General features: G+C 38.2%; 1 protein-coding gene across 5 annotated transcripts in view; it reads left to right on the top strand.

Moving 5' to 3' along the window:
* nectin1b (nectin cell adhesion molecule 1b) overlaps positions 1–15531 on the top strand; it is a 313306-nt gene that overhangs the window by 256428 nt on the left and 41347 nt on the right. For all 5 annotated transcript variants that reach the window (XR_013817234.1, XM_079825765.1, XM_079825763.1 and 2 more), the window contains exon 8: positions 10564–10665. Coding sequence is in view for 4 of the 5 variants with exons in the window: in XM_079825765.1 (XP_079681891.1) it covers positions 10564–10665 (102 nt within the window). In the remaining variant the exon portion in view is untranslated. The remainder of the gene's footprint in view (positions 1–10563; positions 10666–15531) is intronic.

Genomic DNA, 15531 nt, shown 5'->3' with positions numbered 1-15531 from the left:
GCACCAGGATGCACTATGGGAAGAAGGCAAGCCGGTGGAGACCATTGCTTTGGGCAATGTTCTGCTAGGAAACCTTGGGTTCTGCCATCCATGTGGGTGTTACTTTGACACGTACTTCCTACCTAAGCATTGTTGCAGACCATGTGCACCCTTTCATGGAAACGGTATTCCCTGGTGGCTGTGACCTCTTTCAACAGGATAATGCGCCCTGCCGCATTGTAAAAATGGTTCAGGAATGGTTTGAGGAGCACAAAGAGGTTGAGGTGTTGACTTGGCCTCCAAATTCCCCAGATCTCAATCCAATCGAGCATCTGTGGGATGTGCTGAACAAACAAGTCCGATCCATGGAGGCCCCACCTTGCAACTTGCAGGACTTAAAGGATAATATATTGCTAATATATTGGTGCCAGATACCCCAGCAAACCTTCAGGGGTCTATTGGAGTCCATGCCTCGATGGGTCAGGGCTGTTTTGGCAGCAAAAGGGGGACCAACACAATATTAGGGCAGTAGGTTATTAGTCATAATGTTATGCTTGATCGGTGTGTGTCACAATAGGGAAGAAAAGACTATCGTAGCTTCCACTTTTTCCAACTTCAATATTAGTTAATGCATTAAATAATGTTATCTAATGGGACATTCTTAGCTACAGTAACAATTTTTTTTTTTATCTTCTCTGGACGTTTTAAAACATTTAATTTTAACATTCTGCAATCCTTATGGTAATGTTACTGCTGAATGTTCTCTGAACAGTAACACAAGTAGTAACATTTAACAAAATGTTGCATACACTAAAATGTTTGAGAAAGAAATCATTCCATGAACAATGAATAAATATATATATTTTTTTATGCTGACATTTTGATATTAATGAACAGATATCTTTGAATGAACATTGACCAATGTTCCAAGAACGTTCCTTGTAAACAGGGTTATTGTAAAGTGTTACCCACACATCTATACTACTATGGTCATTTTGACATTTAACTTGCAGCTAAGCTAATTTCGCTGTAAATGACGTTAATAAGCACCACACAGATCCGCTTTAATTTGTGAGATTACAAATGTTGACATTCCTAAGTCCGTCTGAGGATCGGTGCAGATGTCCGATACTGCAATTAGCATTCATGACACATCAGCAGGTGCATTTGCATTTGTCTTCAACTATGTACTCAAAATGAGGTACGTTGTCCTTGGTGGACAATGCTAATTTCTAACAAAGCCGCGCAAAATCAACTTATCTAAATCAATAGCGTCTTTTGAAGGTCACCGCGGTTCTGCTAAATCTTCACAACCTTTCTGAACGCATATGGAAACTGAATTTCCCTCCAGGTCTTCAGAGACATTTGGCTCTAGCTGTGCCGCTTTGAAAGCGCAGAATCCCGTGCAGGTTAAAGCAGGTGCGCACAATTGTAAAAACCTGACAGTAAACATGTTCAGGCTGCGATAGCGTCTCCCTGATCTGAAAGCGCACAGGATGGAGGGGATCACAGGCAAGTTGCATTTATAAACTGCAGGTGTCTTGCCTTCCATTTTTCTCCTGTACAAATATCTCTGGCAAAAGGAGAAAAATAGAAAACAACTTTGTTTGAGTTTGTTTATGTGTTTGTTGTGCTTTTTTGAGCGTTGAAGAAGTCATTGATTTCTTTGAGTCATGCAGGCTCGGATGTCTGACCTGCATGAATCTGTGAGTGAGCGTTTCATCCGGTGCCCTGCTCAGATCTCATAAATGTTTGTTTCATGTAAGTTTCAATAAGATCAGGCTTTTTGCAGTGGATGGCAGGGTGTGTCAGTGAAGGGAAGACATGCAGTTGGTGTAAACAAAGGACCGTTGCCCTCACAGTCAGTGTTGCTAGGAAACTGCTCACAACAGACCTCTATAGAAAGTTGAGTGCGCATACATACCCACAACTAAACCGCTTTCCTTGTTAGTATCACCCCTGTGTGTGCTTCAATTACACGCAGCACACATCGTCAACAAATCTCATGGAACCATGTGTGTGCCCTTGAACTTGAAAAATGCTTCAGAGAAATACAAGTGGCTGCTTTAAAGTCAACATGAAATCAAAGTGGACCCAGTTTGTTTTTCAATACAGATCCCTGAGGCCTGTCTCATGAAGCAGATTTAAATGGCTGTTGGATTTGAGTGTGGCTTAGATCAATAGACTTTTTTTTTTTTTTTCATCACCATAGTCACTTATGTTACAAGTCTAACCTGCTCCAGAGCAGGTTCTGTTCTGGGTTAGAGATCACAAACAGATAAGATGAATCAGCTGTAAGGAAATTTATATATATGTGATATGGCTGAATATCAGTACGGCTGTGATTTGGCTGTAGGTGCGAATATTGCATGATATTGATACGAATATTATGATATTGCATTTATACAACAGTCCAACGGCACAAGTAAATAAATAAGAAACAACAACGGAGTGTCTTTAAAAACCATCTTTTGTGCAAAGTATTTCCTTCTGCCACAGATTCAAATCTCAAGTTGACAGTTTAACAGTTGAGCCCAAGCCTAAAACGTCACTTTAGAACTGGTAACAAAGGAATGTTGATTCACTACATTGAAGCTTATTGTATTATGTAGAATACAGTATTATGAGCGAGAGAGAGATCGACTAAACGAGTGTATTACCTGCATCTGATATAGCATTCATTCTTCAGGTCGATGTCCATAGTATTATATCCATTATTAAAAAAACAGTTTGAATGTCAGCTGAGGAAATCTTTGTCTTTATTCTTTTAAAAGTTAAAGGGATGTCCCATGACAGCGCTATAACAACTTAATTGTTTACAACCAGTCCCTTTCAATTTGCTACTGACTCACTCATAAAGACAGTCTTTGCCACCATCCAATGGCATAATAATGTAACTTTCACTGAAGTCCATATCACAATCACTAACGGACCCTTTCTCAATACCAAATACCTCATATGAAATATTTGAAATAATATTTATTGAACAATAATATTTAAATGAACAACAATAGCCATTATAAAAGACAATAGGAAATGTACTAAAGCATGTACTAAATGTACTAAAGCAGCACTCTAGTACAGGATTCAAGTTAAATATAGCGTAAATATAAAGTTATGAAACTTAATTGTCCCCTTAAATCGGTTTGCTCGGGAACAAGTAATAGATTAATAAGACCAAATATTGCCATTTGATATACCCTACATTAATTATATCTCATGTTTCACCACTATCTACATGAGAGCCAGCGGCAAATTCCCAAAGGACTGGCCGAGATGAAGCTGTTCTCTGCAGGTAAATGAGCGCTGAACAGCTGCTGACGGCCTCAAGCTCAAACCTGCGAAATCATCTTAACAAATTGTCAAACAGGCGCTATATATACGAGTCACAAATGTTGAGGTCTAATATTATTTGAGAAATGTTGCATTATCAAACTTTTAGTCATACACCCTGAGTTGGCCAATAAAGTTTTTATTGTGAGACTGCTGAATGTAATCTAAACTGGGTTTTACTTGGTCTTGTCCACTTCAAACCAACACCTTAACTTGCTTTGTGAGACAGGCCTCTTGACAGACCTTATCGTGTATAATTCATCACTGCATGTCATTCCACAGAAGAACAATGTTTGTCTTGCTGCGCCTCTTAAATGACTTTTGTTTTTGGCTGACATCACACATTCCTTTTACTTTTCCATCATCCCCACTCTAATCACCTGGCATGTAACACACTCATTTCAAGATCAGTCAATTCTCGATAAATAAAATCATATCCTGCCTTACTTTCTTTCTTTTTTTATCGTTGAAATATCTTATTTCACTTGGAAATGCTTCACATTTAAGAAGTAAAATCAGTTGGGAACTGCATCTTGTGTTGACTATAATGAGTAGCCCCTTGCTGTAATGTAAAGCTTATTGGTTAGTACTTATATACTCATAAATATATGAATATATAATATCACCAGTTGGCCAGTCGCCAGTAATTTTTATGAACAATGCAAAGTTGTGAGAACATGAACATGAACATGAACAGACATAAATCGAACTCAAATTCTTGTGCACTGTGGGAAGTTTTTAATCTGTACGAAGAAAGCAAACAGCACGCGAATACTGAATGAGTTTTCTTTCACTTCTTCTTGCGCTTGAAAGAACAAGTTTACTCGCACAGCAACTACTAGTTGGCCTCCGTTACACTCACCCCCCCCAAACCTCACTCCCATCCAGGTCACGGTACCAATGTAACTCCTCCTGTTCGAACCGCCCCACTCTAAATGGCATTCGAACCCGGGTCTAGACGCTCTAACAAGGAGGCTAAAGGCTGCAACCTCTAGCGTCAGTCGCTAGAGCATCTCTTGAGATCAGAGGAGTGAGGTTTACTCGCACAGCAACTATTAGCTGGCCTCCGTTACACGTGTCCGAATCCACATTTGCTATAGTTTAACGATGGGAAAAATGGCCATTGCGCCCGGCGCATGGTCTAAAAAGGTTGTCCCTATTGTCCCTAATGGGTGCGTTTTGGGCGTTGCATGCAATAAACCTCCCATTCCCTTTAAAAGCCAGTTGCGCCATGCGCCATGGTTGAATTTGCAAGTGGAAAAACGTTTCTCCAGAATGGTTTTCCATAAAGGAATCCTTTTATTTGTAATATTTTAAAGGTGCAGTGTGTGCTTTTTAGCGGCATCTAGTGGTGAGGTTGTGAATTGCAACGCCCCACCTACGGGGGCCGACACAGGACAAAAATGTTGTCGTCGGAGAGCGCAAAGAGGACTAGCGCTCTGTAGAGAATTCTCTCCGTTTAGGGCTACTGTAAAAACATGATAGTGCAAAATGGCGATTTCACTGTAAGGGGACCCATGGTGTATTTAGATAGAAATGGCTCATTCTAAGGTTATAAAAACATAACGGTGCATTATGTAAGGTCTTTATACTCCACTGAAATCATAGTTATGTATATTATATTGCATTTATGTCAATAGATAGTCATAAATACTACACACTGAAACTTCAAAATGTTTGTGTGCTGCTGCGCATCACTGTGTGTGTAACAAGCAGAGTGTACGCATGTGGTGGACCCGGCTATAGGTTCATATTACTAACACGCTCTTTAAATAACAAAAAAATATTGCGCCAGGTGCGACACAAGTGTTTTTTGCTAGTTTCAGGCTGACGCAGTTATCATTTTCCCGTCCTGCACCACGTTATTTAAATAGCAAATGCATTTGCGACCATTTGTGTGTGCATGGGCTTTCTGGTCTGAAAACCAGATGTGTTCAGGCGCATTGTTGGTGCGTTTCTATTTTGAGGAACTGAAATAGACTGCGCCAATGACCAACTGAAAACTGGTCTAAAGTCAATGGCGCCACATTGCACCGGGTGTATGATAGGGCCCAAAGTATACTAGTAAACATAGTCAGTTATGTCTTAAGTGAATGTAATACACTGTAAAAAAAAAACAGGTCTCCAATTGAAAATTGTCTAGTGACCGATCACATCTAAATTTTTTAGTTGGCCAAATTGAATTTCTGTGAATTAAATTGCATAAATTCACAGAAATTCAATTTGCCCAACTGAAAAATTTAGATGTGATCGGTCACTAGAAAATTTTCAATTGGAGACTGGATTTTTTTTTACAGTGTAGTTGAGAAAGAAAATTTTAAATTTTCACTGCTATTTAAACTTTTGGTGTCATAACTCTCTGTTTTTGCAAAAACAGTTTCATAGCTGCTAAAAAAAATACTAATGCCTGATACATTTTCTTAAGTCACTGGCCATTGGCAGGTATGGCAAAAATATCCTGCTTATATACTGTATGACCTGCCATGACAGTAAATTATTCAACACAGGAAAGAAAACTCCAATTGTCAAGCCACTTGATGAGGTCTTTGAAAGTGACTGTGCTTTACTAGGCAACACACACACACACACGACCCTGAATAATTATGAAATAAGTCTCTTGTACTGTTAAATTTAGGTCAGAAGGACAGACCTGTTACAGAAGCACCCAAAGCTGACCTAGAGGATACTGTACCTGCACCAATACGATAAGCAGCATGTACACGAAAGGCCACTAAAAGCCTGACTGACACCGTCACCGTGCTACTTTTAGGTAATGAGGGAACCTGTGAGAGCCTCCATAGCGCTCTCCTCCCTCTCTGTTCCTCTCAGCACGGCCCCGGGGAAGAGATAACAAGAAACAAAATAGTTGGCTGCCGTAACAAAGAGGCAGCAAAGCCTTTTATTCTTCTTATAAATTGAATTTTTCCACTGTCTCAGAAATCTTCCGCAAAGCTAAAGTCCTCTTTACAGTGAATAGATATCCCTCAGAAATGTGACATAGGCAGGCGGTGATTGTTGGGAATCTTTACTCAAAGGCCATCTTTGCTGGAGGATTATCCCACATTTAAGCATTTCAATTCAGTCACATCAAACCACTAAAACAGCCCTCCGAGCCAAACAACCACCCTGCTGCACATATAAGCGGCTTCGTCTTTTGTTTTGCTTTTTGTTGTCTTCTCTCGTCTGTCGCTCTCTGATTTGTAAGAAAATACGAAAAGGCTTGCTGCTATCACTTGATTGTTCTCTCTCCTTTCTTCCGAAGACAGTTGCAATTTCAAGCATCTCCAGACGTTTTATTTAGGTTTGGAAAAGACTTTCCGCTTTAGTACTTAAGGGTTGAAAAACTATCCCATTCCAAACTTCTAAACACATCGCACTTGCTGCCAGTGAAGCGGCAAGCAAAGGAAGAGCTTCATGAGAAGCACACTGTAAGCCTAATGAAAATTGCTCTGAAAACAATGACGCCGAAGCCTTTGCTGAGCTCGTTGGATGGGTTCGGGCATCATTTTTCCGTCTAGCAGTTAGTTGGAAGAGGTTTTGCACACCTCATTAAACATGTCGGAATGAAAGCGCTCTTCTGCTGTGTTCATCTTCATAGGCAAGAGAGCGTTTGCTGTGTCTACAGCAGTTGTTAGGTGGCTGTTCTCGTGTGCCGTGGGCAAAGGATGATCCCGTCGTTATTTTTGCCCCCCTTTGCATCTTGTATAGAACTGCATAACCCATTTTCATGTTTTTGCATCCTCAAGTCTCTCCCTGGACCCCATAGAGAAACTCTGTGTGTGAAATATTTCAAAAACTTACATTTAGTCAGAAAAGCATGTTTGTGTGCCTATTTGAGACACTTTCTGTCAAAGCCCTTTTATGCCCATGTTTTCTTTTGCATGCGATATGAAGAGATCAGCAGGTGGCCAAGAACACTTTGAATGAAGCTCATCAGTTTCAGAAAAACAGACTGCTGTTATAAATGGCTCTGTGAATTCACAGGCATACAGACGCAACATTAATAGCCTGTAGAACTAATTCTCTTTGATCAAATGGAGCTTACTCAATAGTGGCATTAGCAGTTCTAGCCTTTAATTCTTTCTTTAAAGAAAAAAAAAACATACCTCCTGATGTCAATAAAGAGCATCAATTAGATTTATTTATATATTTTAGTGCTGTCAATCATCTATACAAAACTAATTAATCACACATTTTTACTCACCCTCAAGTCATTCTAAGTGTATATGACATTTTTCTTTCATTTGCATGTATGCATTTGGCAAACGCTTTTATCCAAAGTGACTTACAGTGCACTTATTACATGGACAATCCCCCTGGAGCAACATGGAGTAAAGTGCCTTGCTCAAGGACACACTGCTGGTGGCGACTGCTGGGATCGAACCAGCAACCTTCTACTCTTTCAGACGAATACAATCAGAGTTATATAAAAAAATGTCCTGGTTCTTCCAAGCTTTATAATGGCATTGAATGGTAGTTTGTATCTGTCCATAAGTCCATAAATGTGCATCTGTCCAACATAAAAGTAATCCACACGGCTCAGGATAAAGGCCTTTTGAACCGAATCGATGCGTTTTTGTGAAAAAAATATCCATATTTAAATCGTTATTAAGTAAAATAACTAGCTTCTGGCAGACAGCAAAAGAATAAAACTTTTGCACATGCGTCAGTTCCAGACTGTCCTCCAAAAAAAAAAGAAACGACTGTATAGGTCATTTTTCAAGAACCTTATTACGACCTTTATTTATGTTTTAAAGACATGTGCCCACTAGCTGGCGTAAAAATAATGACAGTGTCATGTTACGTCTGTCGTCATTCATGACGTATGACTGTCGTTATCAATCAGAATGCGTGTTCATTTAAATGCAATGTGTGCACCACCATTTGTCATATTTCCATTTAGCACAAATATTTTTTTATTAACAACTACACCCACCCCACCCCTAAACCTACCCAGTGATTTATAGTGCCTATACACTTTATGAGCTCATGCGTTCCCTGGGACGAGCATCGTATTTTGCAACGCTCTATCAATTGAGCTATGCAAAACCCGGAATATGATGCAAATAAAAGGAAACAAAGCATTAAAAAAGCATTGCAAGTGTCTTGTTGTCGATAGGGGCACAACTTTAGTAAACGCTCCTATGGATCGTATTTCATGAATTAAAATGAAAGTGTCCTGTTGTCAATAGGGGCGCAACTTTATTAAACGCTCCTGGGTCGTATTTCAGGGAAGTGACAAACGACCTATATAGGTGTATTGGTTGGAGGACATGTTGGTCAGTTCAGTTGTTATTCTTTCGCTGTCATTTACACCTAGGATGACGAGTAAATCTTGGGCTAATTTTCATTTTTGGGAGAACCAACCCTATAATCGTGATTAAAAAAAAACATCAGTGTTATTAGTATTGTTACACTTTCAGTTACTCTCCAAATTAATGTAGAAACAACATAAAGACAGTCTATTTTATGTTTTTATTTTATTTTATTTTTATGAATGAATGAATGAATGAAGGCCAGTATCACTGATATTAATACTGGTAGGCCTACTGTTGTCTTTATGAAATAGATTTTTTCAAACATTAATGATAGACATTCAAGATTACAGTATAATTGAAAGCTATAATTTTCAACATTTATTAGGCTTTAAAAAAATAACAACTTTTAATTTAAGTGAACTTAAAACAAACTTCACAAAAACCCATCATAATAAATGTCATATTTGCCTGTGTCCTTCATATACAATAAATATACAGAAATTTAATAAAGTTTTCCAACACTTTACAGTCTTAACTGCATAAATTATAAGTTAAATATAGTTTAATCCGTATTAAAGCAATTTGTTCTTTGATTAACATTAATGACAGACATCACAGCAACTGGTTTATTAGGCTGATGTCACTTTAAGATCTGCCGCTACCACACTGTTACCCGCATCTCATTTGCGACGTTATTTAACTACTTTAAGACTGCTCTTATGAGAATGCACAACAAAATGGGCATTTTGGCATAATTCTGTGTTAGTTCAAGCGCGCTTGAATGTTTTAAAAGCATTTGCATGAATAAGAGCATGATCATGTAATGTAACTGTGTTAAATAATTAAAGCTATGTTAACTAAATATTTTAACGCGTTAAACTGATTTATTTAAAACAATAGTTTAAAATTGAAAATATAATTGCTTCAAGTATTTTTGAGCATATATTTTTATTAAGTTTAGATTAATTTGAATTGTTTAATACTGTTACTACTACTACCAATAATAATATTCATTCAAACTATTTAAGTCATACTACTGCTTTTCTAGGGTCCTGGCCCCTATGTTGAGAACCACTGCTATAACAAGAACTTGGAATCCACAGTGACTTGGCTATACAGTTGACATAATTGGCCTATTCACACCAAAAGTGTATTTTTTGTGTGACATTTCATGACAAATGAATGGATCCCTATGGGCCCCTTCACCCCAAGGGTAAAAATGTAAACTGTGATCAAATGTTTCACAGCATAAGTTTTTTATTTTTATTTTGGATGTTGTTGTTCAAAAAACAATAAAATAAACGTATATGTCCAGAACCATTGATCTCCAGGAACAAGAAACATAAAAATAGCCACAAACAAGTGGAGTTTAAGTCCAGGAGGATATCCATTACGTTTTCAATTCTATTGTCTGTAATATGCTTTGTCATGAGTCATATTATTTATGAAGTAATAAATAATGTACAGCCAGTCATTATCCTTAAATAACCTTGACACATTGACACGGTTAATATCCAGATGATTTACATGAATACTTATCAAATAAATAAATAAACATGAACAATTGACATTTTTTATGTGAGAAAAAAAGAGGCCAGAGAGTGATACAAGAAACTTACTAATATAAGGAAATAGCGGTCAGTTTTACTGTCAACATATTAATGTTCTTGTATAAAAATAACTGATGATGGCAAGGCTGACCAATCAGAATTGGATTTCCCAGAGAGCTGGGTAATGCAGCAAATGAAATACTTGATTGAATTTCACTTTCATTCAAGTAAGAAAAAAAATTCAGAAACTCATTTGCAATTTGTGCCATTTTGTCACATGAATGTTCCGAATAGGCCTTGCAAAATGTCTGCCTGTTGAAGTGTTTTGTTTGGTTCTTTGTACAGAGTAAGCGGACATGTGGGCAGACAGATTAACACAGTTCCTTAGGCTGCTACCACTAGTCTGAATGGCGTCTTCATCTCAGGTTCTGTTGCATTTGAAGGTTGTTCATCTGGACAAGGAGGATGAGATACAGAAGATTCCTCTTCAGCCCCCATACTATGACATGGCACAGTCTGAGTCGACTGCGTTCACCGATAAGCCGGTGAGTAGCGCTGCTAAACTCATTGCTGTTTTGTCCCTTCTCTTGCTTTGGTTGAAAACAGGCCTCTGGTGACCGGCTGTTAGGGAGCACATCTTCTTATGCATGTTGCACAAGATGAATTGACTTCAGAAAGATGTTTAGATTAAAAGAGGAATCCAAGGGGACTTATTTTCCGGCTTGTATTGTGTCAGCTGGGAACAGATGACGAGGGTCTGTAATTCAGCTGGCTCCCGCAGAAGGTTTGGGGTTTCTCACATGTGCGAGGGAATCCGTTGCAGGAACAGAGCATTCTCATCCTGGCTCTGTTCCAAAATGTAGTACGCTGACTTCTTGCATATACTGCAGCTGCCTTCAAAGGTTGCATCCTAGCTGAAATTAAACCTAACAAGTGACAGAATGGGAACAATCTGCATAGACAGCAACTCCATACACCATGCATGCAGTGCTCCTCATGTGAAGTCCCCAGAAGACTGAACTCACCCTGCTGAAAAAAAGGTACTTTACTGGTCTTAGCTGGTTTGAAATGATAAATCCCAGCTAAGATAAGCCTAGGCTGGTTTAAGATTGATTTTTTTTATAACAGGGACGATTGATTTCAAAAGAGTTTTGCATGAGCATGTTACTAAGCTAACAGTACAACACTCAAATAAACATATACTTTTTATATATATTTTGATGTAAGATTTTGGTCATGCTGCTCATCTACATTGGAATTTGACAAAAAGTAATAATAATAATAATAATTTGTTACATTTATATAGCGCTTTTCTAGGCACTCAAAGCGCTTTTACATGGAAGGGGGGAATCTCCTCAACCACCACCAATGTGCAGCATCCACCTGGATGATGCGGCGGCAGCCATATTGTGCCAGTACGCCCACCACACACCAGCTTATTGGTGGAGAGGAAACAGTGATGAAGCCAATCAGTATATGGGGATGATTAGGAAGCCATGATGGACAGAGGCCACTGGGCAAATTTTGGTTAGGATGCCGGGGCTACACCCCTACTCTTTATCGAAGTACATCCTGGGATTTTTAATGACCACAGAGAGTCAGGATCTCGGTTTACCGTCTCATCCGAAGGACGGGGGAAGTACACCTTTGTAACCAAATTTATTTCGAGAGTTCACCTATGATGCCTCAAAATTGGCATATGTAGGTTTCTCACTAGGTTTTGGAGCCTTTGTTTCAGCCAGTTCTCTGCAGAGAAATTAAGCAGTGCAGTCTGTAAATGCATTTACACCATGGATCCATATACTTGATTCATGTGATTGAATTACAATAGTGTCACACTCTCCACAGCAAACCAAATACATACTTGGTGAAATATAATCTCACTGAGCTTGGCCGTCCTTGCTTTGAGGTTTCCTTTCTTTAGGTCACTTCGCACCTCATTCTTTCTTATATAATGGTGCTCTACATTGCAGGGCAATTAAGACACTAGTTACCCAGCAACCCCGTATACGGTCTACATCGTATTGCATTGTCTTTCAGCCCGCTACTCTCATTTGCAGGCTGTTATATTGATGCATTTGCCTCTCTATAACTCTGTGCCGCATGTCTCTTCAACAGCCACAATCTCCTGGCCGATATAGGCTCATTGTTTGTCATCTTTTATAGTTTTGTTGGGCTTATTGTGTGTGAAAATGTCACATTTGTCAGGAGTGCGTTGATGGCATGACACGGATGTGGAATGATCGGGAGTTTCATTCTCGTTAAACACAGCAATGCACTAGCAGTGTGTTTGAAGGATGTGACTTTTGTTGTTCGGGATTTCTTTATTGGTAGAAAGGGAAAAGCATGCTGTAGTATGGACCCCTGGGGTACTCCACAAATAATAGGAGCTGAGGATGATAAAAACTTACCCAAAGCTACAGAGAAAGTCCTGTTTTTAAGATAAGAACCAATTGTAAAGCAGTACCCTTTAAGGGCCAACCATATGTTCTAGCCACCAAAAAAAAAAAAAAAAGGATAAATGATCCACAGTATCAAAGGTGAATATATTAGGTGTGAATATTTTTGATGAGTCCCATGAAATCTCCTTAAAACACAAAAATGTTAAAGAATAAATATTGAAAATAGTTACAATAGTAACACAAAATAGTATATTTATCTCATTAAAAAGTTATGGTAACTGTCTTTGGTCTGTTTTGATCATCGAGGGTCACAAGTGTGAAATGAACTTGGAAGTGGGCTCTTTGGACTTGGCCAATAAGCAACCACCTAGCAACCACACAAAAATGCCCTAGCATTGTGGCCATGTGTAATTTTTTGCAGTTCTCATTAATGATGTACTTCACCTTTCAGTGAGTTCCACGCACATGTTCGTATCCACTCACAATACATCCTCTTTAAGACTCTGCACAAAATAAACCAATATACATCTAATTAAAATAATAATAATAATAATAATATTTGTACACAATTTGTACTCAAACTCTGATGTGTTAATACAGTAATGTGATACTCTAAATAGAATCTATGGCTGCAACTAACGATTATTTTGATAATCGATTAGTTGGCTGATTATTGTTTTCTTCTTCGATTAATCGATTAATCAGATTATTACAAAAAAAAACCTTTGTTTGACAAACACACACAAATTCAACATCCTGCCCAATGCTGTGAAAAGCATACATAGTGAATATAATGTATCTATCCTTACAAAAAATAACCATGGTTTTACAACAAATAAAATAAGTGAACAACATTTTTTAGCACTCGTTCAGTCAAGTTTATGCAGACTGTCAGGATGATCTTTAATGAAAAAAGGAAATACTCGCGTGAATTAGTAACATTTACAGATAAGGATATAACCTGTAAAATGAACGTTTTGCGCACACGCATCTGTCAAAAAGGGCATGACAGGGTATGTTAAATGCTAATGCCTAATTCTATTTTTAGATGCATTTTGTCCATAGAAATGTGTTATTCAGTGCTGTAATTTGGCGCAACTGGTGGAAGTTGGTGGCAGACCCAATTAATCGATAATGAGAATTGTTGTCGATGATTTTCATTATCGATTATTATCGATTTTATCGACTAGTTGTTGCAGCCCAAATAGAATCAAGTCAAGAGAAACCCTTGTTGTACATTTTCACATGCTAGAGTGTTGAAGTGTTGTGAATTACCTGTTTAAATCATACAGTGGGAATACAGTGTGCCCTTATGATGTTGTGCTACTTGAGGGACTGTCAAGATGATTGTACTAATGAACAGCAGGGAACTATTGCTGCGGTGCTGCTATCGCACAACCGTGTGACTGGGCTGACAATATCTAAGAAAAAATCTGCTAGATTTGCTCTGCTATATGTAACACGAACTGTCAAACCCTAATTAAACAACTACACAACAGTGGATTAGCAGCATTTATATGAGAGCATACAGTAAAGTGGTGTATTATATATTAGAGAATTCAAAGTTCTCATGCTAGCAAAGATCAAATCTAATTAAATATATGCATGACAGCTTTATTTGTAAAACTGCGGTACATCAATATAAGTCTACATGCAGATAATGGAAAATACATTACATTCTGACACATAATAAACAAAACACATATTGTCTGTGATGTCAAAGCGACAGTGTGGGTGCTTAAGTTCTTAGTGTTCTTGTTAATGAAAAGAGCCGGAGACTAATAAAGAAGCTTTTCCGACCCAGAACGCATGGTCCCAGAGGGGATACACCGCCTCCTGATAGCTGACGTGTCTGTAATTAGCTTGACTAGCATGTCCATTGTGTTCACTGGAATGTGCTTCAATCGTTGAAAAGGGCATAAACATTGCAGAAGTGATTGGTGTGTGGTTGAAAAGCCCTTTTAGATGAGGTCTCAAATAATCAACGTCAAATTCCTTAGACTTTCACACACCTCACTAGCCACCAATGCCTCTACAGTGATGCTGAAGTAACACTTCCTGTGTTTGTTTTTTTTTTTTTTCTTTTTTTTTTTTTTTTTTTCAGGCTGTGGCTGCATTCCAATTTGCATACTTCTACTATGCACTAAAATGTACTTCATGGTGTTAGGGAAATTGTATACTTTTGAGTGTTTAGTAAGATGATATGTCAGTATGCATTCAAAAAATATGGTTAACATTATTTACATTATGATTCGTTATTCCTTGACCTTTAAAAACTATTTAAAAACTACTGTGGAGGTTTTAGCTTCGACAGAATGTGAGTTATACTCACTATTTTTGGATGTCATCCCCTACATCATATGCAGCTTCTGTGAGCTGAGGTCTGACTATGGAAACAGAAATTTCAGTTAGTTAGTTAGTTAGTTAGTTAGTTAGTTAGTTAGTTAGTTAGTTAATTCTAGTGGTCAATATTCAGCACATTTGAATTATCTCAATTAACTTTTTCATCTTTAAAGACTGTTTGGCTTGTAAGTATCGGAATTATCAGATTATGTTGGCAGCTCTGTGAATGCCAGGAATTTGCATTCTCATTAGTTTACAGTCTTTTTTAACAGTTCTGCCTAATAAAGTACTGGAAAGAACTATAAATAATGTGAACATTATATAAGTTTTATAGTTTTTCTTGTATCAGTAATTTCAGGAAACCTTGCAAAATTGGTGAATCCAGCTGTTAGATCTTCTGAAGTGTGCATTTTGTTCAAATTGATTGAATCAAGTTGGACCCCCAATGTTCAAGACATGGTTACAGCCTTGGGGCCAGATTTAATAACAGCCTGCTCCAGCACAAACCCTTTTTTGGCGTTAAAAAAACTACTGTCGGTGTAACAGACTTAGGCCAGTAAGAGCTGTGCATGCAAACCTCACTCCCCTGGCCTCAAGAGGTGCCCTAGCAACTAATGCTAGCAGCTGCCTTTTTAACCGTTCTTGGTAGCACTCCCCTCCCACTCT

This window comes from Gobio gobio (assembly GCF_949357685.1).
Source record: "Gobio gobio genome assembly, chromosome: 9".
In the NCBI taxonomy this organism is placed as follows: Eukaryota; Metazoa; Chordata; class Actinopteri; order Cypriniformes; family Gobionidae; genus Gobio; species Gobio gobio.
This window is presented reverse-complemented; position numbering and strand designations above follow the sequence as displayed.